This window comes from Pseudomicrostroma glucosiphilum, assembly GCF_003144135.1.
Source record: "Pseudomicrostroma glucosiphilum strain MCA 4718 unplaced genomic scaffold BCV69scaffold_3, whole genome shotgun sequence".
Taxonomy (NCBI): domain Eukaryota; kingdom Fungi; phylum Basidiomycota; class Exobasidiomycetes; order Microstromatales; family Microstromataceae; genus Microstroma; species Microstroma glucosiphilum.
This window is the reverse complement of record NW_020289915.1, coordinates 778,013-803,909: the sequence shown is the minus strand read 5'-3', so window position 1 is coordinate 803,909 and position 25,897 is coordinate 778,013. Positions and strand designations below refer to the sequence as shown.

General features: G+C 57.2%; 7 protein-coding genes across 7 annotated transcripts; 5 read left to right on the top strand and 2 right to left on the bottom strand.

Moving 5' to 3' along the window:
• Positions 1-86: 86 nt before the first annotated feature.
• BCV69DRAFT_142516 (kinase-like protein) lies at positions 87-2,454 on the bottom strand. Its single transcript, XM_025489295.1, has 4 exons — positions 2,207-2,454; positions 2,007-2,114; positions 1,807-1,929; positions 87-1,729 (listed from the first exon to the last, which is right to left on the bottom strand). The coding sequence occupies exons 1-4, from the start codon at positions 2,231-2,233 to the stop codon at positions 386-388; spliced, it is 1,602 nt and encodes a 533-aa protein (XP_025349544.1). The 5' UTR covers positions 2,234-2,454; the 3' UTR covers positions 87-385.
• Positions 2,455-3,311: 857 nt separating this feature from the next.
• On the top strand, positions 3,312-5,102 carry BCV69DRAFT_297674 (hypothetical protein; the record flags this gene model as incomplete). Its single annotated transcript, XM_025494140.1, has 4 exons — positions 3,312-3,514; positions 3,590-4,307; positions 4,384-4,735; positions 4,831-5,102. The coding sequence occupies 4 exons, from the start codon at positions 3,312-3,314 to the stop codon at positions 5,100-5,102; spliced, it is 1,545 nt and encodes a 514-aa protein (XP_025349543.1).
• Positions 5,103-6,260: 1,158 nt separating this feature from the next.
• Positions 6,261-11,755, top strand: BCV69DRAFT_142479 (hypothetical protein). The gene has a single exon (XM_025489294.1). The coding sequence runs from the start codon at positions 6,748-6,750 to the stop codon at positions 11,614-11,616; it is 4,869 nt and encodes a 1,622-aa protein (XP_025349542.1). The 5' UTR covers positions 6,261-6,747; the 3' UTR covers positions 11,617-11,755.
• A 2,045-nt stretch (positions 11,756-13,800) lies between these two features.
• Positions 13,801-14,786, top strand: BCV69DRAFT_281383 (hypothetical protein). The gene is made up of 2 exons (XM_025491971.1): positions 13,801-14,402; positions 14,500-14,786. The coding sequence occupies exons 1-2, from the start codon at positions 14,005-14,007 to the stop codon at positions 14,612-14,614; spliced, it is 513 nt and encodes a 170-aa protein (XP_025349541.1). The 5' UTR covers positions 13,801-14,004; the 3' UTR covers positions 14,615-14,786.
• A 305-nt stretch (positions 14,787-15,091) lies between these two features.
• BCV69DRAFT_281382 (hypothetical protein) lies at positions 15,092-15,966 on the top strand. The gene is made up of 3 exons (XM_025491970.1): positions 15,092-15,475; positions 15,637-15,692; positions 15,817-15,966. Exons 1-3 carry the CDS (start codon positions 15,283-15,285, stop codon positions 15,859-15,861), a joined length of 294 nt encoding a protein of 97 aa, XP_025349540.1. The 5' UTR covers positions 15,092-15,282; the 3' UTR covers positions 15,862-15,966.
• A 443-nt stretch (positions 15,967-16,409) lies between these two features.
• On the top strand, positions 16,410-19,991 carry BCV69DRAFT_311187 (hypothetical protein). Its single transcript, XM_025494840.1, has one exon. It carries the CDS (start codon positions 16,633-16,635, stop codon positions 19,969-19,971), a length of 3,339 nt encoding a protein of 1,112 aa, XP_025349539.1. The 5' UTR covers positions 16,410-16,632; the 3' UTR covers positions 19,972-19,991.
• Positions 19,992-20,101: 110 nt separating this feature from the next.
• On the bottom strand, positions 20,102-25,874 carry BCV69DRAFT_281380 (kinase-like protein). Its single transcript, XM_025491969.1, has one exon. The coding sequence runs from the start codon at positions 25,691-25,693 to the stop codon at positions 20,498-20,500; it is 5,196 nt and encodes a 1,731-aa protein (XP_025349538.1). The 5' UTR covers positions 25,694-25,874; the 3' UTR covers positions 20,102-20,497.
• Positions 25,875-25,897: the final 23 nt, after the last annotated feature.

The following is a 25,897-nucleotide window of genomic DNA, read 5'->3' as shown; positions in this document are numbered from 1 at the left end:
TTAGTGATTACAAAGGCGTCGTCACGCACCAGCAGAATGTGAATCGAACAAAGTAGCGCCTGGGAGCCGCATGCCAGGAGACGCAGGAACAAGGCAAGGTAAAGGTGGGTATTGATTTTGACGAGAAAGAAGGAGCGTGTGAGACATGAGGAAGTCGAGTGGTCTTGGACGGGGAGGCAATCGCTTTTAGGGAGGAATCGTCGTTGAAAGGAAAGGGCGGCGTGTAGAGATGAAAATGGAAATCTTCTGGTGACACATTCTACCTACGTACGTCATGAAGTGCATGAGTGCAAAAGTGGAGGAGGAGGAGGAGGTAGGTGGTCCGTCCTTCTTTTGCTCCCATCCATCTACCTGTCTCTTTATCTGCTGCGTCTGTCTACATCGTCTACCGCGGCGGAGGATGGGCAGCGGCAGACGACATGTCCTGCATGGGGTAGCCATTTTGCGATCCTACAAGGCTATGGCTGAGGCTGTGGGTGCTTGCAACATGACTACGTCTACCCTGCCCATGCTCGTGCTCCTGCTCCTCTCGATGCGGAGAGATCATCTCGACGGCGTCCTCGTCCGCTTTACCGCCAGCATGACGATAGCTGTCGTGCCCAGAGGCGGATCCTTGTGGCGAAGGAAGCCCATTGGCATAAGCGGTAGGATTTGCACCGGAATGACCTACACTCCCCGGACCCGATGTAGGATGCGGATGCAGCAGGCCACTGGCCCCTGCCACACCGGTCCCGATCTGCGATCCCATCTCTGCCAGTGGCTGATCCTGCAACGTGTACGCACCAGAGGCAGTCTGTTGCGTGGAAGTGTCTTCTCCTCCAAGCATATGCAGGTTTTGTCGGCGAGGTTGCGGAGAGGAGGGTGACTGCTGCGAAGACTCGCCATCTTTGCGGGGACTTTTGAAGTACGATCGTCTGACTTGCTTCAGGTGATCAAATGGCAGAAAGTGCAACTCCATCTGTTTGAGTTCCGGAGACAGGGTGTTGATATCCCTCTTCTCGTCCCTCTTCCTCGCCTTCAGGGGGTTGTCCTCTAATAGAAGCTCCTCCAACTCATGTGTGGCATCGAAGTTGGCCTTCTTCGAGTCTGGCTCGAAAGGCGGTGTGATCTGCTTCCGTTGTAGAGCATTGAAGTCGATGGAGGCGAACCAGGGATGTGCAACAAAGTCTGCCAAGCCACCTTTACAACCCATACGCTTGCGAGTGTCCCTCTCAAGCATGCCGCGAATACAGCTGACAGTCTCGCGAGAGACAAGCTCATCGACGTTGTCTGGGAAGCTACACCGGTCGTTCATGATCGAATGTGTCAACGCAGAATTCGTTTTGCCGTTGAATGGCCGGCGACCGAAAAGCAGTTCATAGGCGAGAACGCCTAATGACCACCAGTCCACAGAAGACAGATAGCCCCTCTTCGTCAGGACCTCCGGAGCCATGTATGCCATTGAGCCTGCGACGGATGTGAGAGGACGCCGAGGAGAGAAATGAACAGCTATGTTGAAGTCCGTCAGGTGAGCATGGCCCTTCTCGTCGAGCAAAACATTGTCTGGCTTGATGTCCCGATGAACGATTTGCAGGTTGTGTAGGTAGTCCAAAGCACAGGCTAGCTCGGCGACGTAGAAGCGGACGATATCTTCCTTCATGTTGCCTGACCGCTCGAGGTGGAAACGCAGGTCCCCTCCGAGCATCAAGTCGATGACCATGAACATGTTCTCATCATCCTGGAACGCATACTGCGAGGGAGATCAGGGAAAGCCTCGATCTGTCAGGTCCCTTTCCTTGCTGTGCCATCTTCTCTCGTTTCACTCACCCTCAAATTGCAGACGAATGGGCTCTCGATCTCCTCGAGCAACCGTCTCTCCTGGATGATGTTTGACACGGCCCGCATCCTGACGCATTTCGTCTTGTTGATGTATTTCAGAGCATAGAGGCTCTGGAGGGCATACGATGAGGCACTGTCAGATCATAATCATCCTGCTTCGAGTTTGGGCTCTGGTCGTTCATCCTCACCTTTGTCTGTTTGTGCTGCACCACTCTGACTTTGCCAAAGGCTCCTTTGCCCACGGCTCTGAGAAGATAGAAGTGATATAGATCTACTGGACCCTCGAAATCAATCGGCTATAAGAGGGAGGAGGCGGTGGAAGGACGTCAGATCATCCTTGGAACCTAGGCCCCTGATCGACGTGCTGTGCTGCCTCGCATATACTCACGTCCGGCTTGCAGCAGAATGCTCCCATCTTGTACTGCTTTGCGGCTGACCAAGGGGAAAGGTCTGCCCCACCTCAGCGGAGATGGGCGCTGGAAGAGAGCGCCGAGAGCTCTGACAGAGTGATACAGTGCCGATTGTACCTGACCTGGGCGCCCCGAATCGCTGCGATAGATGGGGCGCGATATGGGCAAATGGCGGAGATCGGCTGATTGATTCCTGCTCGAGGGTAGGTCTCGTGACCTTATTGCAGGGACGGCGTCGGCGTCGGCCCCCGGACTGCTACGGCGCAACGTGTTGTCACCGTGAGCACGAAGGCAGCAGGAACTATCGAAGAAAATCAGTGAGCCGCGATGTAGGGGACCTTACAAGACTGAATTCTGGAGAATGCCGAGGTAGCAGATGAGAGAGGGGAGGGCGATATGCAGTGTAAGAGATGTGAAGATGCTTTGAGAGGCTCGTGACAAATCTTGATGTTGTGTGCGATGAAGAGGGTGATATTTGCCAACCGGAGTATTGCAGTGATGAATGCCGGACCTTCGTCTCTGGGGTCGTTTGTTTCGTCGGATGTATATCGTCAGGGACCGTGTGGGTGTAGCGGTGAAGAGGTGCGAGAGTGCAGTCAGGGCTGCAGGGCCAGAATGGCTAGACACGGCAGAGTAAAGTGATCTGGGCAGGGCAGGACCGATGGCATCAAGGTGCCAATGGAGCGTCTTATTGCCCAGGGCGAAGAGGTGAGTAGACCTGGGAGGCAGGGATGGGTGTGGGGGTCAGGCCGGGGTGATGAGCCCGACGTCGCGTATGACGAGACGAGAGATTCTGGCTGGGCGGCGTCGGTGCTGCATGGCCGGAATAGAGTTTTGCCCGTGGCGGAGCGGAGCAGAGCGGAGGCGCGACAGACGGACAGGCAGACACACACACATACACACACACGCACACACGCCTGGCTGGCCGTCCGTCTGCCTGGCCTTCGTCGTCGTCGTCGTTGCTGCGTGGCTGCACTTCTTCTTTGTGGCTGATCGCTTCCTTGCGGTGGCCGTCTCTCCAAGCACCCTTGGCCGCTCTGCATACGACTTCTTCTTCTTCCTCCGCAATTTCCGCCATCCTTGATGGACAGTGGCGGCGATGGTGATGACAATCCTCAGACAATAGCAGCGCTAGAATGGCCTGAGCCTCCCCGATTCCGCTTCAGTCCCAAGGAGCCTCCGCGCCCAATTCATCAGTTATCAGCATCGAAGTTCATACCTCGGCAAGACAAGACCGAGGCTAGAGGAGCGCTTCCGTCACAGAGATTCTGGAGGAGGGCCCAATGGTGAGAAATGAGAGGGCTCCATAGTCTCTACTAGCCCCAGCTGACCCAGCCATCATCCGAACATCTGCAACTCAGGTCGCCCGACGGAACTCATTTACTGGCTCAGACCGAAGCTCACGAGCTTGATCTCTTCTCTTTGACCGAAGGCTCATCAGCAGCGATAGACGACCAATCACAGGCTACGGGACCATCATCGTCAGATTCACAGAAGTATGGTTTGCAGCACGTCTTTCGAATCGCATCCCCTACGACCATCCTGGATTATGGCTGGTATCCTTTTGCTCGCTACGATGACCCCACCAGCTGGTGCTTCATCTACTCCTCCACTTCCATCCCGTCCAAGCTGATAGATGCCTACAATGGCTCAGTGCGAGCCACGTACGGCTTTGAGAATCACATCGAGCAGTTCATCGGTCCCCAAGCAATGGCCTTCAGCATGGACGGAAGCAGCCTCTATTGTGGAGTCGAAGCTTCTCTCGCATGTTTCGCAATGGTCAGGCCGGGCACAAATACCTGCTCCACCTTGCCTTTGCTGCCCAATAGGCGCGCACAGGGCAAGCACTTCCAGAGGGGCGTCATCTCCTCCATTGTCGTGGGCCCTGCCTATGCTCCCTCTGCTTCGGCGGGAGGAGAATTGATCGTCGTGGGCACATTTGCTGGCACAGTAGGCATCTACGAAAGGGCAGGAGACGCTGCTCCTGGGGAGTGGACCGCCGCTGGACGGAAAGTGAAGGTTGCTCATGAGCTCTGCCTGGCTGGCTGGATCGAGGAAGAGGGCACCGGGGTCACACAGGTAAGTCAAGTTGGGGGCAGCTTCGACTCGCGCACATTCTGAAGCTGAGCAATGTCCTTTATCTGTGTCCCTCTAGCTCCTTCTCCATCCAACGACGCCGTACCTACTCTTCGTCTCTAGTCGGAGGAGTGCCCTCATTAACTGCTACGATTTGAGATACCTCTCCTCGATACCAGACTTCACTCTGCCGTCGGCAAAGACGACCGTCATAGCCATCTTCCAGCGATCGCCCGAGAAGAACGCATCGGCGACGGTCCAGCAGAGGCTTTTCTTCGACGTGGACTGGGCAGGTAGGTGGCTTGTAGCGGGCGACTCTCAAGGCAGATTGAGAGTCTGGAATTTGGAGGACGAGACAGCCAATGTCGAGCTTCGAACGGAAGGTTCGACAAGGACGCGAATGCCTCACCTAGATCTGGCTTTGCAAAAGGGTGAGTACCGACTTTCATTCGAATAAGGCGCCAAGGCATCCGGTATCTGAGTCTCATGGCTCACCGTTACCCACGCCTTCGCCCTCGATCTACAGACAGCATCTGCTCACTCGGGTTACACCCTCTCCGTCCGCTGCTGCTAGCGACTAGCGGCTCTCGACAATGGCCAGAGAGCTTTTATAGCCGCGATTCCTCGGTTGTTGCTACTGGTGAAGGCAGCGGCTCAGAAACAAGCTGCTCCGCATCGTCCTCCGAAGGGAGCAGCACCCTCATGCATGATCAGGAGCACATCACGTTGCCGGCAGTCCGGGCACGGGAGTCTTGGTTTGCGAGGGATGCGAAGATGGTCTTGTGGGATGCATCGTGATGCGTGAAGGTATACACTTGTACTACCCACCACTCCCTTGGCTCTTGGCGTGAGAGCTGTGCCTTGCAGCCGACCTTGTAGTAAAAACGCGTAGCGCCTGGCGCCCACAGGATTCCCGATCGCTTCTGTGTTTCCCTTGACTTCGGTAGGCTCAATTATTTCTGATTTGCTCCGCGAGCTCCACCCCGCCCTTGCTTGCTTCGCGTCTCGCGTGGCCCTTCACTTCTATTCACGTCGATCTTAGACGGTGAACCGCCAAATTGGGCGGAGCAAGGGACGTCTCTCTCTTCTCTCTTTACGCAGTGCTCTGCCTACGTAGTGGATCAGCGAGTTAGCCGATGGAGACTCGATCATAATTTCGTCGTCTGTTTGTAGAAGCGACTCCGCTTTGCCGAGTTGGTTCACATGAGACTGAAGGGCCTGGTGAGGCTTGAAGTCTGATTAAGTAAAATTAGGCCAGGCGAGGCGAAGTGGTGCGCGAGGCAGGCGCGGGGGGGCGGCAGGCAGAAGAAGCAAGGGGGGCGGGCCCACAGCCGCCTTCACCCTTGCTTGGGGGATGGGGTGGGGTGGTGCTGGTGCTGGTGCTGGTGCTGCCCGCCCACAAGTTCGGTTCAGTGGGTCTCACGGACTTTCACATCGGCGGCAGAGCTGCACGATGAGCAGAGCGCCTCCCGCTCCATCTACAATCAATCAATGCCAGGATGCACATGCGCCGCCCCCTCGGCTCAACTTCCATGGGCCGGTAGCAGGAGCAGAGTACCCAGCCAGTCAGCCAGTCAGCCAGTCCACTCGGTCAGTCACTCCGTCGGTCAACCCTGCCTGTCCTATTGCCCCACTTGGACGAAGTACGACGTTTATTTCCCACCAATGCTGCATGTCCGCCCTCTCGCAGCTTACGCCACTTCTTGCGGTCCCACTGTAAAGGTATGGCAAGCGAGGCAAGGCCGAGTGCGAATAGAAGCAACACTTGTGTGGGCGACGGTGGATCCAAACAGCGGGCAGCAAGCACCAGGCCGAACTTGCCAAGCGCTGCGACGGTGCTCGCTCCTCCCCTGACCTGCCCCTCCCTCCGCCCCTTGCCCCGCTCCGCGATTCCGCTCCTGATCGATCAGCCAGCCACTTTGCAGCCCACACCCGATCTCCCCTCTCTCTCACCTTTACGGCCTGCCCCTCGCAGCCGCCTCCGCCTCCATCCCTGCCGTTGCCGTTACCTGTGCCGCGTCCCCGACCGCACCCCAATCACCATCCTCGTTCCCAACACCTTTCATCTTCGGCGCCATCCCCCGATCCGCAAATTCGTATCCTTTGCGACCTCGCCATCTATACCGCTACCAATTACTTGCCGTGACGTCTACCCAGGTGCTGCTGGGCGGCAATTCAGTCACTCTCATCTCTCGTTCTCCATCCCCATTCTCCCCTCGAACAGAGCTTGCGGACAGCATAGAGACACTCATGTGTGCTGCAAGCGCTCACACTTGAGACACGACCACATAGACGTACAACACACGCTCCCCATATACGACCCAGCCTCGCATCTTCACGACCAGCAAGCCAACCTCTGCCTTTGGGCCAGAGACGCCATTGGCTCTCTGAGAGCGGCACCGGGTTCAGACAGCTCCTCGACGAGACAGTCGCGTAGGACAACATGGCCCAACTCATACATCCACCTCGGCCCTTGTCGTCGCAGCCGCCTCTGCAGGACCTCAGCCGTACTGATTCTGGCAGCGGCGTGAGAGCCCAACGTCTGCGTCCTGTAGGGGCAATCTCGCCTTCCCCTCGTCAGACACAGACGAATCCACGCATCTCACAGGGAAGCAAGGGCACACGTGGTACACCGCCTCTGCGCCATCATGACTCGTCACCGGAGATGCTGCTGGCCTCACTCCCCGCGCATAGGGTTCAGGACCGAAGATCGACTGCATTGACTGCGAACCACGACGGCTCTGCTCCTTCATCCTCGCGGCCATCGCTGAACCTACTTGACCCCGACACGATTGTACAGGCTTCCAATCCAGCCCACCCGGACCATTACCTCTGGCTACAAAGGAACCGCACCAATTCTCCCATCTCTCGTCGCAAGAAGGTGCCTGTTCTCGATCCAGATGACCCTGCTCTGACAGACAGTAGTGCAGGACCCTCATGCGGCGGTCATTCTGCAGATGCGAGGGTCAGCCTTCGAGCGCAGCCATCTGGAGGCAGATTGGCTCCTTCTCTCCGCGGCACGATGCTGAGTAGACCATCGTCGTCAGTTGCTTCACTTGACTCATCGTCAGACGGGGCTCTATCAGTGCCCAATACTCCTCGCACGAGGAGAAAGTCCGGCGACCGCTCCCCGAATGGAACAGTTGGATCCTCGTCTGATGCAAAAGCAGCTGCTCGCAAGAGGCGGCGCGAGAGGCGGGAGAGGAGGGAGAGAAGGGGAGCCATGGCAACTCCTCCACCTCCTCCGGTACTGCCGCCGAGGGTTAGCAGCACTGCTGCACGGGAAGAGGACAATCTCGAAGGCCTGCCGCCTCTTGAGAAGGCAGTCTATCCTCGCTCTGCAGTTTCGCCCATTCTTCCCCCGCATCCAGTGCGTACGCTGCCAATTGGCGGTCGGACCTCTTCCAATCCCGCTCTTCGAGCTTCGGCGCAAGCGGTGGCAACATCTCCCGCTCTTCCGCTGCCTGTGAAAGCCGTCAGGCTACTGGGACCGGAGTCAGCGGCGAATGAGAATTTCTACCTGGGTGGGAACGATGGTCTTGGGCGCTGGCCGGCCGAGGAGCCCGAGGAGGTGCCTGATGTCTCTAGGAGCAGCAAGCAGCGAGGCCGGAGCGCATCTCTCGACCTGCTGAGAGAGCATCTAAACTTCTTCCCGCAGAGGGCGACAAGTCAACAGACCAGCAAGCCGTCAGAGAGCAGCGGGCCTTCCCGCATACGAGCATCCTTCGATGCGCTGCGACCCCATCTTATGACCTTGACTCGGTCCAATGGACCGACTTCGGCTCCTGAGGCAGAAGTGGATTCTGATGCGTCCGAGACGATGGTCATCAAGCAAAAGCCGGAAGGTAAGATGCGAAAGGGGCTGCGGTCCATCAAGTCTGTTCTGCGCCTACGCAGTGAGGCCGCCGAAGGCAGCGCCACTGCGGAATCTTCCAGTCTGAAATCGCCCACCAGGTTCCCGGTACAGAGCTTCGCGCAAAGTACCCAATCATTGGATGTGCCGCGTCGGTCTTTGCAGCTCCGGAGAGCAAATACACCCGCAGCGTCTGCTGTCCCCGCGGGCTCGATCTCTGTTCCTCTGAATTTCAGAAAGCTCGACGGTTGGAGCAGTACAGATCAGCGACTCAGCTTCGTGGGCGAAGAGGTTGATGGCTCACATCATGGTCGCGATAGCGTTGATTCAGGCAGCAGGACAGCCATTTCAGCTGCGATGACACCGATGCCTCTCGATGCTACCCCTCCCTCAGTCAGCCCCGGTCTCACGGACCCACGCCGACTTTCGATTGGGCGGATCGCGCCACAGCTTCAGACCGTGCCAGAGATCACACACGACCTGGCTCAGAACTCACCTCGGCGGCAAGGAGACGAGCGGCATCCTCCGCTTGCGGAAGACAATCGCCAGTGGCAGAGCGGCGAGCGTGAGCGTAGCTCGACTGAGCCGGTCAAACTCACCGGTAGCGGCTTCTCTATTCGTCCGACCAATCGATTGCGACAGCTGCCCAGCTTCAACAGTCTGCGAGGTGGGCAGACCTCGGCCACTTCTCCTCCCGCGTCAATTTCGGCTGCCGGAAGCACTGCAAGCTCGCCTCAATACGATCCTGCCTCAATGTCAAGACAGCAGGGGTCGAATGGATCAAACGGGTCGAAGGGGCGCAGAGGTCTTTTCACGTCTCTGTGGGGCCGCGGTTCCTCGACGCCAAGCTCAAAGGGCGAACAACAGTCTTGGCCTACGTCTGAGCTAGGAGCGGACTCATCGGCTGCAAGCTTTGGTTCTACTGCTCCTACCCCAATCTCTCCTAGCAGTGGTGAGAACAACCTACGCAATGTCCTGGAGCAGGCATATACCAATTCTTACGGAGCGTGCGAGGTCAGTGAAGGTCAGATGGGCGGACGTACGAACGGACCCTCCGGATTCATCTTCGTCCAGCCTCCTGAGACGACAGATGCAATGGGTCTAGGAATCGCAGGCACTAACAGATCTGGAGCTCGAGAGCTGTCGGCTGGAAGTCAGGCTCCAGCTGGCCCATTCTCCAATCCGATGCCTGCCTTCGGGTCCAGATCGACAGATTCGTCATCCTCTTTCGCGACGCCAAGTTCGGCAAAGCTAGCGCAGTCGTCTAATGGCGCCGAGTCGAATATTGCTCACGGAACACCGGCTTGTCCGCAGAAGTCACCAATGCCACAACGATCGCCATCTCACGCGACAGCAGCAGAGGATAGGCCGCTGGATCTGGCCTTCCTTCAAGCTGATTACCAGCATCGCTCGGCGCTGCTGACTGGCGGCGAGGCACATTCAGCACAATCGACTAAGCCCCAAGTCGCAATCGCTACCTCGTACGACAAGGACGCAAAGACGAAGGCCAAGAAGCGATCGCCCTTCCTCGAGGTAGTGGCGGCGGGCAGGAAGTCCTTTAGCAAAGACAGGGCTCGTCAGTCTTCGAATCAGCAGCAGAAGCAGGATCTGGTGGAGCAGGGCGGCGATTTGCCTACCATTCACAAGAGTCTGGGTCCCATGCTACTCAGTGATGGACAGAGAGGTGGATCAGGTATGGCAGCAACGGTGGACAATGCCCCGACTGCAGAAGACGACGATGAGCCCTGGGATGGCATGGATGTAGAAGAGGAAGGTGGTCTGCGCTCAAGCACCTCATCCGGTTTGAGACCGCATGCTCTCGGCGAAGGAGTGGACATGAGACGGGGAGCTAGTGCCCCTTCGTGGGACAGTGCCTCTTACCGACATTCTCCGCCAAGTCCTGCGACCTCGCCATCTGTCTCGCCTTCTAGTCGACAGCGCGAGAAGACCAACCCAGAGTCAGACCAGCCTCTTTCGGTCGGCTTTGGAGACGACAACGCTGATACCACTGTAGGGCCAAGCGGAACTGGTAGGAGTGGAGAACCGTCCCTGCTGGTGCAGCCTTCGACGCCTTCGCGAGTGGATGTCTCGGCGAGAGATCCATCGGAGATTCCCGCTCAGGCAGCTGCTCAGAGCTCTTTGCCACTGGGTCAAGCGAATGCTGGCTCCTTCGGGGTTCGACGAGCCTCGCTAGGGCGTCATACCAGCCCTCCTGCCATTCTGCGATTGTCTCCTTCCATGCAAGAGATCGTTTCCACGCCTCCTCGTCCCATCAAGAAGGAGTCTGCGATGTCATCAATCGACACTGGAATGAGCTCGAGTGTGTCCTTCAGGTCTGCCATGACCAGTCCGCTAATGACCGGCGCACGCAAGTCGTCCGCGCCGCTGTTCTCCGGGCGCAAGTTCTCCCTTGGCGACGCCAGCGGCTCCCTGCCCGGTTCGGCGAAAAAGAGCGAGCCGAGTCCTATCGCGGGGCGCACTTCCTTCAGCATGGATCGAGATCGATCGCCGGTGGCCTCCCCGTACACGAATCATGCACCGATGTCCTCCCCTAGTGGCAAGGGCCTTAGGGGTGCCTTTGCGAAGCTAGGCATCTCGAGTTCGATCAACTCAGGCCTCTCTTCTCACGCCATGAAGAGCATGGGCAGCACAATATCGAACGGCTCGACAGGTAGCTATGGTGCCAGCCACATGAAGAAGGGCATCAGCTCCGAGTCGTACCCTTTCACAGCATTCAACGAGGAGACTCGGCCAGAGTGGGGACCATCGCCATTCGAAGAATCAAGGACAAGCAACGGCAGGCCTGACATGCAATGGTCGCACACCAGTCGCTCTACCAGCAGTGGCAACTTGACTGGCCATGATAGCAGCCTGTCTGCAGCGCAGGAGGCCACGCAGATGCTCCAGGTCGAGACGGAAGCGCTGCAGCCCACTCCCGCTGCGACGCCTTCCACATTGACCGCTCCCGGAAGGCGCTCCAGTGGGTCTTTGAGCCCGAGCTTCCGAGGGCCTAGCATGGATAGTCAGATGAGCAGGGGCAATAGTAGTTCGCACGTCCATCCGTCCCTTCAAGCTGCAAGCATCTACGGCACAGCCACTACTTCCTCAACTTCTATGATGCCTACACGTCCTCCACGCTCTCGACCACTCCCCGGATCCGAAGGTCGGGGCACATCCCCTACTACCTCCCACCCACATCGCCAGGAAGGGACATCTAGCTCCGCGGGCTCCCACACCGCTCCCACACCCTCACCTCGCGCTCAAGAATCACACGACGTGACTGCTCTCGATGCGATGTTGCGTGCTCAAAAAGCTCGGGAGGAGGAGATGTTCAAGGGGATCATGGCGAGGAATCGCACTCGCACCCGCACCGAAGAGGCAAGATGTCAAGGGGCGCACTCCCCCTACCTCCTCTCACCAAACGCTCTGAGTGATGGACGCTCCAGTGCTTTCCTCTGATCTTGTTGTAATCTTGCCGTGCCATTCCATTCGTCAATCGAACTATACCCATTTCCCCACACGCGTTCACGGGTCCTTACCTCACCCTTTGCTTTGTTTGTTTGTTGCACCCTTGAACCCCTCGCTAGGCTGTGTTTGCCCCCGCCCCCCCCCCCCCCCCTGTTTTCGCTCGCGTGGGGAAGAGAGAGGAGATCTCACGACGCCCATCTCCTCGGCATGATCCCTGGCTCTCTTGACTCCCACGCCACGCCCTCCAGATGAACCCCCTTGCCAATTTTTTACCACGGTCCCCCTTGTTCTAATCTCCTTATCTCTGTCACTCTCATCAGCCTAGTCTTCTCTATCTCTCATCACGCTAACAGACAAGGGAAAGGTATTGTGAAGATTGCATCAACGAGCGCCATTGACTGAATAGGCTGGACTGAGAGATAGAGAAGGAGAAAGGAGGCTCAGCAGCGCCTGACGGCTGGGCTGGGCTGAGCTATCGGGGGCCTCGGCGAGCATCATGAGCTGAGCTGAAATGAGCTAGACTGAGCTAGACTGAGCTTGTCTGGTCCGGTCTGGTCTAGCCTGATCAGACGCCGAGAGTGGAGAGGCTATAATATGAAGAAATTCTAGGAACAGTGAGGCTAATAGGTATTGGGCCGTACAGGGAGGTGGATAGCGCGGAAGGAGTTTGGAAAGAGGGCGAGAGGACAGCCGACCATCCCGGTCTTGCCACAATTGCATGCACCCCAGAGGTCCAGCCAGCCTAAGGGTATGGGCTAGGCTGGGCCAGTCTCCGTGCCTCACTTGTCAGCTGTCATTCTGGTCGAAGTTTGCACGAGCTACGCCCGTCATGTACCCGCCACTCAGCCGACTCTGGTAAATCAGTCAGTCAATCAAACACCGTCGCAGTCGCAAGCCTATCGCAGTTTGGGAAAAGCTAAGTTTTTCCCCAAAGGCCGAAGGGTCTTTTTCCATCCTCGCGCCACCCGGCCTTTGTCTTCTGATCGCCTGACATTTCAAAGGTGGAGTGAGAAATTGATAGCAATGGGGTTCACTTCGGTTCGGTTCGGGTGTGGTCTGCAAGCTTAGCTCGCTAATGACTGGACCCGGGTTCGGCCAGGTTATCGTTGAACTCTACCCTACCCCACGGGCCATTGGCCAAGGAGACTTAGATAAGGGGAGACCTCTGGAAGGTCTAGCACCACGATGAAAGGGGGAAGGGGGGGAGTGACTAAGCGAGGGGGTGAAAGCTGCCGAGACCGAGACCGAAGGGTGGGTTGGGTGGCTGCAGCGCGGGGCTCCTCATTGGAGTTTTCAATGCCCGCCCGTTGTGTCCTCTACTGCCTTGACCTCTGCATGGTGGCGGAGGGGGAGGGATCGGCACGTGTATTGTCCAGTGCAAGGTCGGACTGATGTGCCTCGCTTCTGTCGCTACTCTGCCGTCGATCCCCCAGAGCTTCCTAGCTTCGCAAGGGTCTGGGGCTACCCGTCGCGTTGCAGACACCGGAGCGTCGCGCAGCGAGCCACGAAAGGGTGTGGATAAGTCGCATGCTCATGCCATGTTGGGAAGTCATAAGCGAGGATGGTGCCGTTGAGAGTCTCTCGAGACCTGAACAGTGGACACCTCGCTTGCCTATGCAAAGCTACGGATCGCGCCGGCTATCAGGGTCCGTTGAATGCTGGTGCAACACAAAGTGAGACTTTGGTGTAAGACGTCGCGCGAGCCTCTGCATTAGATTTTACTGTACTACTGGCCTCTCATGAGAGACTCAGTAGTGAGTCGGTGACCCCAGGAAGCTTCCTGACGTAGGTTGTCAGCGTTTGCTGAGTAACGGCATCTGCCAGGTAGAAGCTTTGCCATGTGGGCGGAAGGGGCAAGGGATGCGGTGGGCGGCCGCTTGTCTGCCCGTCTTTCACTCGGACGTAAGCCTTTCATGCAGCTCTGATAGCCAGACAAGAAAAGCGGCGAACGCTGGAGACGAGGCCGAGGGGCGGATCTGGAAAAGTGGTCCAGCGCCATCTCGTCATCGATTGGTAGACTGACCCGACGTTTGCGTGGGCCAAGAAAATCGGGTTAGACTGGTCTGGTGCCTTGATGCACCTCTTTCAGACTGGACCCTCCTCGCGCTTACCCTCCCCGCACTCAGCTCACACTCTCATCGCGCGCATGCAAGCGAGGGCCTAATCACTTCCAACCATTACTACCCGGGCGGTAGACGAGTATACCAGGGCGACGGAAGATTCAAGCGGGGCAATAAGGCAGCAAAGGGCGGAGGAAGATTGCTACCTCGTCCAAGCCCTTGACCCTCGCCCTGCCTCCTCGTCCTCTCATGCCCCGCTTCGTCATTGCCGCTTTCGATTGGGCGGGGAAGAAGGGAAAGCCAGTAGCGATCACAGGCCATGCGTGTGGGCATGGCGGGTCAGAAAAGGGCAAGAGAGCATGCGTATATAGACTGTCAATGCCTGTCACCATTTCCCCCCCCCACTTTCGCTACCAAATCTCATCAGTCACCAATCAGCTTAACCGGCCCTTCAGCTACTTTCTACTCGCTCTCAACCAAAACCACCTCACACCCACTCAAACCATACACCAGCATGTTCGCCTCTCGCGTCATTCTCCAGGCCCGTGTCGCCCCCACCCTCACCCGCTCCGTCACCACCATTGCCCGTGATGCAGCACCAAAGGTCTCGTCGAGCTCCAACGCCGCCGCCATCAGCACAACAGCCACTGCCAAGGCTGCTGTCAACTCTGACAAGCACACCAGGGACTTCGGAGGAAGGTTGATCAGCAAGAACAGGTGAGTTGGTCATCACGACCTGCCCTAGGCGCGTCGGCACCATCACCGCCGTTCAGTACGAGGTTCTCACACTTTGCCTCTTTTTCCGCCACTACAGGACATATCACCAGAGCACCAGCTGGGAGGGATCAGACATGCCCGTCGTGAAGCAGATGACACAAGCCGAGGAGAGGAGGAGGAAGACTCAGTTCAAGAACGCCATGGACTTCTAAGCGGAGAGACTCTCGTCACTCGCGTGGAATTGATAGCCATATATATGCGAAGCGGAAGCAAGATGGGTATGATGGAAGAGGAACTACAGGTGGAAGATAAAATGAACCAGGAGATGTTACACTGGCGTTGTTGTATAACAGAAAGAAGAGAAGAGAGACGAGCCACGTCCTGTATTGCGTCCCCCTCGAGGGGCTACCAACAAATTCATACCACACTTTACTGTGACCCAGAAACCTAGCTCTGTCCCTTTTGCACGTCTGAGCTCTATTGTCAAGGTTGTAGAAGCTCATACGACCGTCTGAAATTAGCACTCTTCCACCACATCCAAAGCAGCAGTGGCAAGCCGACAGTGTCTCGTCTTACATGACAAGAGCGCTTTTTGGGTGCGCCTGAGTCTCTCCACTCCTCGGAATCTCGACGGGCGCCCTTTCCGAAGCGTCGCCCTGGTCCCGCTCACATCCTTCCTGCCTGCCTGACTTTCGCTTACCCCACTTGCCCTTGCAAGCTCCTCATCAAGAAAATCGATCAGCTCGAGGATCAGAATACACTTGCTCCGAGCTCTCTGCGAAGGCCAACCTCCCTTTCCTCTTACTTTCATCGCATCCCAGTCCAATCCTACCTACCTTTCATCCTTCCACCCATCCCGCCCGCTCAGTCCACTTCAAAGATGTCCGGCGGTCGCTCATCAAACATGCTGCCAAAGAACGACTCGCCTGCACACAAGTCCGTAGCAGAATTCGTGCGGGCAGGTGGCGCTAGGGATCGATTTACATTTGATGGGAATAGGGGAGAGCAACAGGCGAAGCTTTGTAGGATCTTGCCGGATGGGAGACAGCAGTGCATGGATGTTGCATTGGAGTGTGAGTAAGAGATTGCAGTCGAGAAAGAGGAGAGGAGTCGCAAACGGAGCTTTGCAGCCTCACAGGCGCCGTGAGGCTTCGCTGCTAACTGCTGGCTCGCATAGCCTTCCCCAAGGTCGGGCGCTGGATGCTGACCCTGCCTCACTTCTCTGCCACTTCAGCCAAGGACCTCTTCGCAGCCATGCAGTCGCTCAACTTCTTCTGCCAACTACCGCAAGTGAGTGCTGCTCTTCCGCTTGTCACACTTGCCTCAAGCGAGACCAATGGATTGTTAAGAGTTCTGACCCACCTTGTGTTCCGCATTGACCTCTCTCTCCTTGCTCTTCGCAACATCGCTTCAGGACCCGGCAAAGACTCATATCAACTGCGAGCCTATCCCGCAATGAGTACTCTTTGTAGAGAGATCCGGGGGGTAACAAGCTCAGCATGTTAGGACTTGATGAGAGGACAAGGGCTATTCGTACTGAGACGGAACCGAGACACAAGGAGCCAAGGAATCTGCTGCCGGATGAGCAGCTTGTAGCACACGCACCACTGCACTTCAGCAAACACATATCTCTTCTCCATGGAGAAAAGCACAACGCCAATGTCATCACTTTGCATCTCACATCGCCATCAGGTCGACCTCTCATGGTGTGGGCGCGGTATGTGTCATCACCTGCCTCCAATGATGCCGCGTCGAAGTGTCTTGAACAGGCCACTCTCGCCAAAAGCTCCCTGAGCTCTGCATATGGAGCAACGCTGTGCATCACCTTTCCTTGACTTGACTCATGAGCTGCACTTTGGTTACCGCCGTCACACCTCGTTGCAAAGTAATGACGGTGAGGCATGGGCGTGCTGTGGCCTCACTCAAGGCCCAGACGCGCGCGCGTGTCCCGTGCTCATCTGTATTCGCCTGCCTTGTTCCTTGTTCCGATTGGACATCCTTCCTTCCCAGAATCATTTACACCCCTCACTACGAGCCGCTGAGCATCCCTCACACACAAGCTAGCACCACTGATGCTCACAGGACGTACTCATTCTACCTCTTGCACTTTGTAGCTCGCACTCTCCTCTCAGACTAGCTCCTTTGATTTCATCACACGCGCCGGGAGAACAACACTTCCTGAATACCTGCATAGCGTCATCTGCTCCCCTACCTCACCTGCCGCATAGTCATGGCCTCACGCTCGCGGATCTCGCGAGCAGGTACGCTTGACAGAGATATGCCTTTCTCCGAGCCAGCCGGCCTCGAAGGGACGGCACTTGATGCAGACGATAGCGTCGGAGGAGCTTCTACTAGCGGAAAGAGGCGTAGTCGAGTAGAGATCAATCGACGCGTCCCACAACAGAGCTTCGCCTATGGAGCTCCCAGCGATGGCAAGACGAAACCCAGGAGCTCAGGATCCAATGGTCGGAAAAGCATCGGGGAAGGAGCTTCACCGCCCCCTCTTCGGAGCCAGTCTCCGGACAAGTCATCGGCAGGCCGAGATGCGTCCGAGCCACCGGCTGACAGTACAAAGGCTGCTGCTGCTGCCCGCTACGCTGATCTCAAAGCTCGCAAACAATTTGGAGCAAACTCAGCCTCCATCTCTGGTCTCAACCTGGTAAGCCAGTCGTCTCCGGCCCCAAGGAGGTCAGCTCGGCTGAGTGTTGCGTCTGGAAGTGTAGATGCAGACGGAGCAGAAGTGAGGAGGAAAGCTATTGCCGAGATCGAAGAGGACTTGGCTGAAAGCAGTGGAGAGGAGGATGAACATGGAAACACACGCAAATCTTCCGTACCCCCTGCGGCAATCGCTTCGAGCATGCCAGCTTCGAACAGCACGACAACCCTTCATGGACGGAGCAGAGGTCCAGCTGGAGGGACGCAACTCAATAGCTTCTTTCTGCGGGACCCGGGTCGAAGCATATCTCCAGCGCCAGCAGAAGAGAGGAGGGGCCAGATGATCACGACTTCATCTCTGCTTCGTGGTGTGCAAAGACCATTCCGGGATCCACTGTCCCCTTCAAGGGGAGATGCTGATGCGACGAGATCCAGTGACGCGGGAGACTCGAGATCTTATGCATCAGAAGAAGCCTTTGTTCAACGGCAGGGCCAACAAGACGATAGGGAGACAACGCCGCCAGCCAGAAGTCTGAATTGGCTGCAGAATCTCAGTCCTTGGCGTAGAGGCATCGCCGCAAGCAATGGGCCGAATGGCCACGTTGCTGACAATGCGCAAGGGATGGACGCATCATCACACGCCGCTCGTCGGAAGCCAAGATCGTCTCAAGACAAGACATATCACCCTCCCAAGGACGGTGAAGAAGATGACGAGTCAAGCGAGGACGGAGATGGTAGCAGGAGCAAGCGGTCGAGGAGAAGGAAGAGCGACGACAAGGGTCACAGCGCCAGGGGAGGAAGGGATGACAACAAGATTTGGTCCTCGACCAAGACGAAGCGCTCAAGGAGAGGTCGCAATGGCGTCGTGGACGAAGAAGGGGATTCGACCCTCGAGGGCATACATGGGCACGATTCAGACGTGGAGCATGAGGGAGAACGGGGGGCCAGGAACGACCAAAGCGGCCACCTGGGCCAGTCGACAGCTTTCCGCAACCTAGCATCGTTGCATCGATCAATTCCTCCGGCTGCATACAAGTACGGAAGTCTTCTTCTGGCTGGTCTACTGTTGGCTAGTGCGTTGGCCCCATCCGACGGGACCTCGCACCAGTCGATGCGGCTGCCCCTCTTCGGTCGGCGCAGCACTTACACGCCTCCAAGTCGCGCCCCAACGGACTTTGAGAGCTTCGTCTCTCGTTTGGTCTCCCTTGAGTCTACCGTCGGAGCTCTGAGCTCAAAGTCAGTCTCGCTAGCTCATTCTCACGAGCAGATGTCGTTGCGCATTTCAGCCCTCGAGCTCAGTTCAAGAGAGGTCAAGGCCCTGCTGAATAAAGTAGACGTCACGGAGGGAAAGACAAGTGGACTGACTGAGAGGCTGAAGACGTTGGAAGACGTGGGGAGGCAATTGCAGAGCCAACTGGATAAAGTTGAGCGGATTGCGGCAAATGCCCCCCAGGCACAGGAGAAGGCGCAAGCGGAGTACCAGAGCAGAGTCGACAAGCGGCTTCAGGCTCTGCAGGTGGAGCTGAAGAGGAACCAAGACGAGATGGCCAAAGTCAAAGCCAGTGCGAGCCAAGCTGAGAGCGTAGCTGAGAAGGCACGAGACGCTCTCAAGCCACTCCTTGAGGCTAATCTGCCTGCGCAGATGCCTGTTCGGCTGGACAAGAAGACTGGCAAACCGACAATCGAGCCTTGGTTCTACGAGTCACTCAAGAGCGTCATCGGTCAAGGAGGCGGCTCAGGAGCCGGTGAAGCTGCTGTGCCTTCGTGGGAGAATTTCAAGAACGAGAACGAAGACGCCCTTCGTGCGCTCATCAGCTCAGAGAGTGGCAAGCTGCTGGCACACCAGAGGAGCGCGGCGGGTGGACATGCGATCATATCCAGATCTGACTTCCTGCAGGTCTTGCAGTCCGAGATCGAGGGCATCAAAGCCACACTGGAGGAGACGTTCAATCGCAATGCCCAGGAGATGCAGAATGACATTCTCGGAAAGGTCCGAAGTCAGCAAGCCCTGTTCGAAGAGTCGGGCAGCTGGTCCAAGAGTCGAGGTCCTTCGCAGCAGCAACAGCAGCGAGGAGCTTCTGCATTGCCGTCCTCAGTCGATCTGTCTTTGTTGCAGACCAAGGATGGGTCTGATCCAACGGCCTCTATCCTTGCTCTCATCGAGACTGCTCTTGAGACGTACTCTTCCGACCGTATTAACAGGGCCGACTACGCCCTCTACTCCGCTGGCGGTAGGATCATCCCTTCGATGACGTCTCCTTCTCTACAATTCTCCTCTCCCGGCAGCGTACAACGATCCTCCTGGCTCTCCTGGGTGCCCGGCATGGGTTCCAGTAGCACGACGGAGCATTTGCGCTCCCGCTCTCCAGTCGTAGCGCTTCACCACGACAACAGTCCGGGGATGTGCTGGCCCTTTGAAGGACAGACGGGCCAGCTGGGCATTCACCTTGCTCAGCCAGTCCTGGTCACCGATATCACCCTGGAACATCCACACGCCTCGCTCCTCTTTGGTGACAACTCGGCCGCTCCCAAGGAAGTCACCGTCTCTGCCCTCGTAGAGCGCGCAGAAGATCAACGCAAGCTAGCCGCCTGGCGCCGGCGCGTCGCACAGGAAGCAGCAAAACGACGGTCATCCCAAGGTGATGAGGAGGAGGAAGAAGGCGAGGAGCTCGAGATGTTCGAGCCGTCTACCTCGAGCAACCATCTCCACTTGGCCACATTCGCCTACGATGCCACCTCTACACGCACCTTGCAGACCTTTCCCGTCTCGGCCGAGGCGCGTGCGCTGGCAATTCCGGTGAGCGTGCTGCAGGTGAGGGTGCTGAGCAATCATGGAAATCAGAGGTACACGTGTCTTTATAGGGTTCGAGTGCATGGAGAGGGTGTCAAGAGGTCGGAAGAGGGGGGTGACTGAGAGAGAGGGGTGGGGAGGGGGAGAGATGATTGGAGCGGAGAGGAAGAGCCACCTTTGGCCGAGACGAGTAGACGACTTCACATTTCCTCATTGTGCTCCTTCCACCGGTGTATCTGATCATTATACAACCTGTCTGTCACCTTCACCTTCATCATCACCATCGTCATCATCATCATGCGCGTCCATCAGTCAGCGTCTGCAGGATGAGAATTGGGAGTGAATGAAAGGAGGTATCTGTATTGCTACAAGGGGCAGTATTCCCAACAGGACACGGGCTGGAAATGAGTTTGATGTATGCGTGAAGATGCGAATATGTGCGTTTGCGTGTTTGCGTGTGTGCGGGTAGGTATGTGGATGTGGGTGTGGGTGTGGAAGGGAATGCAAACAAGAGAGAGATGCTTTCCTTCCTTCTGCTCCCTAATGCTTCCTTGATGCGGGGAAAGTCTGAGAGTCGCCTCCTGCCTCTTCCTTTCTTCCTCCTCAGATCCCCTCTCCCTCCCTCTCCATTCCTCGAGCTAGTCTCGCATCAAGTAGCAGATCTAGCCCCATTCCTCCTCGCCTTCGCCCGGAAAGACACGCACTCCCCTTCAGACTGGGAAGAAGCTCCCTCATCCTCATCCTCTTCTCCCGAGACGTGTCGATCTTCCCTCCTCTTTTGCTGCTGCTGCTGTTGTTGTTGTTGTGAGGTATGGGGAGGAAATCCCTCGGAGCGACTGCGCGAGCTGCCAGAGCTCGAAGAGCGACCTGAGCCTCGCCTTCCCCAGGAGGGCGCAGCAAGACGCGAAGTAGGAGAATGAATATGAGAGGCGCTCCCGTTCTGATCGGATCCAGGTGCACTACTCGTATGAATCATGGCCGGAGTATGACTAGGACGAGAAGAGGTGCTGCCGGCTGGAGTGGTGACGCCGGAGAGGCCCAAGCCGGGGGTGAGTCCACTAGCGGCTTGCGCTTGTGCTTGATGCCCATCCAGGACAGGGCCCATGACAGTGAGACTGCTCTCGTCTGCATCGGCAAATCGGCTCTCCTCGCCCGCATCGAGCCACTGTCGTTTAGGCAGCTGCAACAAGTCTTCGCTTCCGGCACTGTACTGCTGCGAAGCAGGGTGTTCCTCGCCGCTCGCGCCTGCGTAGCCTTGCGATCTCGCTACAGGCGGCGATTCGAGTGGGATCTGGCCTTTTCGCAGGGCTGCAGCCTCACCAGAGGAGCTACCAATTGGCATCGCTGCTGCAGTACCTCCGGTGATGGCGGTGAGCGAGGACACTCTGCTGCCATCCTTGCGGTCTTCCTGCTGATACATTGGATTAGGAGAGCGCAGGTGGGAGGGCCCGGAATCTTCCGTCTTGCCGGTGTACGGCGGCTTGAACAGATTGTAACCACCCTCTACACTCGGCGTAGGCGAATGATCTGCATCTTGCAGAGAGCGGGAGAGCTCGCTCGAAGGTGTGAAACGGCTAGCACTTCCAAAGCTGTGGCTCCACCCTCGACCATCGTTTCGAAGGAAGGATCCCGGTCGAGAATCAAGACCGGCATCGTCGTCTGAGAACTCCAGCTCATCGTCAATATCGTTGACGTCGATCATCGGGGGAAGCTCGAAGCCCCCGGATAGACCGTGGCCATCCGATCCGGCATGTACATCGCGTGTTGCTGGTCTCAGAGCTTCCATGGTATACGCTGCAGGCTGACCCTCGCTCGATTGCCTCGAGTGGCCCCGGAATCCTCCTTCCGTCTCTGTAGATGACGTTGCATGTTGCGCAGCTGCTTCGTCTCCTGTGTGATAGTGCGCAGCGGCGGAGGTGGCTCGAACTCCAGGAGTACGAAGATTAGGATCTTCTCCTCTTGACCCCCCACCCTCTTCTCGAGACCATAGCCGGTGCCATAGATCCCCTACGCGATGATGAGAGCCAGCAGCAGAAGACGCCGAGCGACCGTATTCTCCACTTTTCTTCGAACGATTCCAGGAAGGATCGCGCCCGAGCGTGCGACTTGCTCCACTCTTAGCAGGAGTGTCTGGCGTCCTTGTGCCGCCCTTTGCAGCGGAGCTGCCTGGACCCTCACGACTGAGTGCAGACGAGACTGCGGGGTTGTGAGCAGCAGACGAAGCAAGACTTCGATTGGAAGCTCGGGTACCCAAAGTCTCGAACCTCGTGTCAGAGGAAGAGCGATCGGTAGACGGCCTGCGAGCAGTGGATGCGGAGCCACTCCTGGGCGCTCGACTGGTCGATCGCCGCCGCCAAAGAGGTCTGCGCGTCCCTGTACCAGCAGCTCCGTGGCCTCCGGAAGAAACGATTGCTGTCCGGTCTGACTCGCTCTGGGAGTGATCGGCGATCTGACGAAGCATTGCAGCTGCGCCAGTAAGATTGGGGGAAGACGGTTGAGAGGGAGCTCCGCTTCGACCTCCAGTCTCAGTGTCGGCGACAGAGCCCTGGTAAGAAGAGTTCGAGCGCTGATTTGATCTCTTGAAGAATCTGAAGGTATGGTGCTCAGCATCGGTACCAGGAGTAGTACGGCTGCTGCCACCACGGTTGACGCTGCTTTTGGGAGAGGAATCGGTCGAAAGGAAGGCAGACGAAGGACCATTTCTATAAGGGGTGGCCGACGGGAGCGTCAGGATCTTCAAATCGTCCACTTTGCTGGACTGAGATCTGCTTCTGGCTCTGCTGAAACCGCCAGTACCACCGGTACCAGACTCTCCAAACAGCTTGAAGCGCCAGTTCTTGATCCTCTGCTTGATCTTGGAGAAGCCTGTCAGAGCGTCCTCTACCTCTTCGTGAGTGACTTGAAGCGAAGGGAGCTGTGTCGGATCAGTATCCTGCAGCCACAACTTCGGATCCTCGAGGTCTTTGACGATCCAGGGATGCTGTTTGACTTCCTCCAATTTGATACGAGTGACTGGATTCTTGTCAAGGAGACGATCGAGGAGGTCACGTAAGAGTCTCGCATCCTCTGTGAGGGTTGCTTCTTCTACGTCAGGCCCCTCTACGCCGTCTGTGTCTGTGCAAACATCTCCTTCCTCATCTTCCCATGTCGGCAAGGCGGCCCAGCGGGGCTTTCGTGGGCCAATTGGCATCCGATCGGCGCCGGCAGTCGCTGCTAAAGCATAGTCCTCCTTGGGAATGACGCTAAACAGGACGAATTCCGTCTCAGCATTGAAGGGCGTCTGACCAAACAGAAGGCAGTACAGCGTCACCCCCAGAGCCCAAACATCGATGGCTTTAGTGATAGGCGGTCGTATTTTTTTGGCGGCAGGGGGTGTATGCGGCGAGCTGTGTCCACTCCGAGCCCCTTCTTCGATCCAAGGAAATTCTCTTCGAGTCAGCTCGGGACTAGCGCCTGGCGTCCTCGCAGATGCTGTAGATGGGTTTGAAGCATCTCCAACTTGGCACAACTCGGGAGCAAAGAAGGCAGGGCTGCCAGCCGTCTTGGCAAGCTCGTGGTCATCCAAGAGACCGCCGTACTTGCCGCTCACGAGACTATTACTAGTTGGTACTCCGCCAGCTGCCACAAGCAAAGCGTAGCTGAAATGCGAGACTCCAAAGTCAGAGATCTTGACAGTGTGATTCCCGTCCCAAAGAAGATTAGCTGGCTTGATGTCCCGGTGGATGATACCCTGGTAATGCAGATACTCGAGACCTAGAACGACATCTCGAATGATAGACCGGGTCTCACTGACAGTCAGGGTTGGAAAACCCCGATCGTCTACCCATTTGACTTCCCCTCCGGCCATGTACTCCAAGACCATGAAGATTTTCTTGCTTTGGGGATCGTCAATCACTTCCTTGAGCTTCACGACATTTTCGTGGTTGCACTTCTTTAGAATTGCAATCTCTCGCTTGACCTTCTGATCCGTAGTCCACATCTGAGCTTTTCTTGCCTTGGCCGCTTCCTTCTCTCTTTGACGTTGAACCTCGAGATCGGCGTAGGTTGGACGGCTAGGATGTCCCTCGCCCCATCGGCCATACCGAGCAGCGGCGTACGGCGACATAGCAGAAGGAGAACCGGGCGACCCTGTCCCAGAAGGGCCCGGAATTTGCTCTGCTCCAGTGTTGTCTGTTCCTTGAGGAGGAGCTGTATCGCTTGCAAAATCGATCGCCTTTTTGTTTCCTGCGCTGGCGATGTCCGGGCTCTCAGCCTTTGGAGCTGCCAGAGCGGCCAAGTTGTCCCTTGTTGACTTTTGCCCCTGCCAGGCGCCAGTGAGAGCCCCCAGCCGCCTCTTTCCCTCTCGCTCTACTATCTTGATTGCAACTCGCTCTCCTGTCTCTGTGTCTCGAGCGAGCCTGACCTTTCCATGCTGACCAGAACCGATCTGCTTGTCCATGATGTACTGATTGATCATCCTCCGGCCACTGACATGAGTCTGTAGCTGTAAGTGATTCGTCTCTAGCACAGGACCTGGCTTGCTGAAGGCTCCACTCGAAGGCGTAGACCTGCCTGAACGAGGGGAGCTGGGGTGAGTAGTCGCTCTGGAAGTCGCTCCACTTGTGTTGGTAGTCGCGGCCGTGGTTGGAACACTACCGTCCGTGCCCTTGCTGGCGGACGCCTCAGTGAGCATCGTCTGTGGGGAATAATGTCGTACTGTGCGCTTCAAGGAGCTGCTTGCTCTCGATACGTCGCTCGTGCGCGGCGCTTGATGACTACCTTCCCCTGACTTGCGGGACGGGCCGACTGGTGGGGAGACGTTGTCTGCATTGTTGGACTGCAGTTGAAGCTGATGTAGCTGCAGAGCGGCTGTCGCGGCCCCCATCATGGACGTGGTGTTCGTAGAAGGTGCAAAGGAGTGCGGGGAGGCGGCGCTTGACCTTCGGGATAGGGCGGGTGATCGGGAGTGAGACCGTGAGGAAGACGAAGGCGGCGTGCGATTTGATCCATCGTCCAAAGGCGACCCTGGCAAAGACCAGACTGGATACGCCAGGTCCTCGACAGCGTTGGCCTCGGCTGGACTGCTGTAAAGAGCTGAAGAGCCACTGGAATGACCACTCTGCCGACTGCCTGCCGCCGTCATCTCCGCCGCTCGGGCGGATGAGGAAGCCTCTGCTGCCATTCCCGATCTGAGCAAGGCAGTCGCCTGAAGCGAACCTCGCCTGCCTTCTAGAAGTGGGACCGAAGGAACTGGAGAGGGAAGAGGCGACGGCTGATAGGACCTAGACGGACCTCGATCGAATGACCGAGTTGCGGTCAGGCGAGATTGGACAGGAGGAGAAAGATGGCGAGGTGAGGGTTCAGGCTGGCCTGCTGCAAAGGGTATATGTTCAGAAGAATGGTGAGCAGCAAGTGCTTGGGCATACTTGGCCGCGGCCCTGGAGATCGGAGCCGTCAGAAGGCTTGAGCCCCTGTCATCCGCTGGTCCGGCTGAGTGTTCTTGCTGTGAGAGGCGTCTGGCGATGATAGGAGCGGCAAAGTTGCCGTGATAGTCGTTGCTCTTTGTGCTACTGGCGCTGCTTCCCCTGCGTGGGAAAGCGGCAGGTGGTGGGGGTAGTAAAGACGCAGAGGACAGATGAGATGGACCCAGGGGGACTGAAGGTGGACGCGAGTAGTCCTTGTCGGTGGACCTGGTGCAAGCTAGCGGGGCAAAGGCTGGCGAAGATGAGGGCGATGAAGATGACGAGGAGGAGGAAGTGGTATAATGGGGAGAAGCAGAGGTTGCTGATGGGCGTCTGGGTGCGGCGAGGAGGGTGGAGGAGACGAGGAGGGGGGAAGTGGGAGCGGGTCCGGGGTTGGAGTCCATGTTTCTGGGCTCAGAGGAGATAGAGTTGAGATGAGCGGCCCTTGTTCTCCCCTCGTGCGTCTTGGTCGTCTGCCTCTGCAACGCCTGGACGAAGAAGCGAGGCGGCGACGACGGACTTGGAGGCCGGGGTAGGGCAGGGGTGGACAGAGAGGGGGTGGCTCACCAGGCTCTCTGACCGAGGAACATGGAATTGGCGTGGGAAGC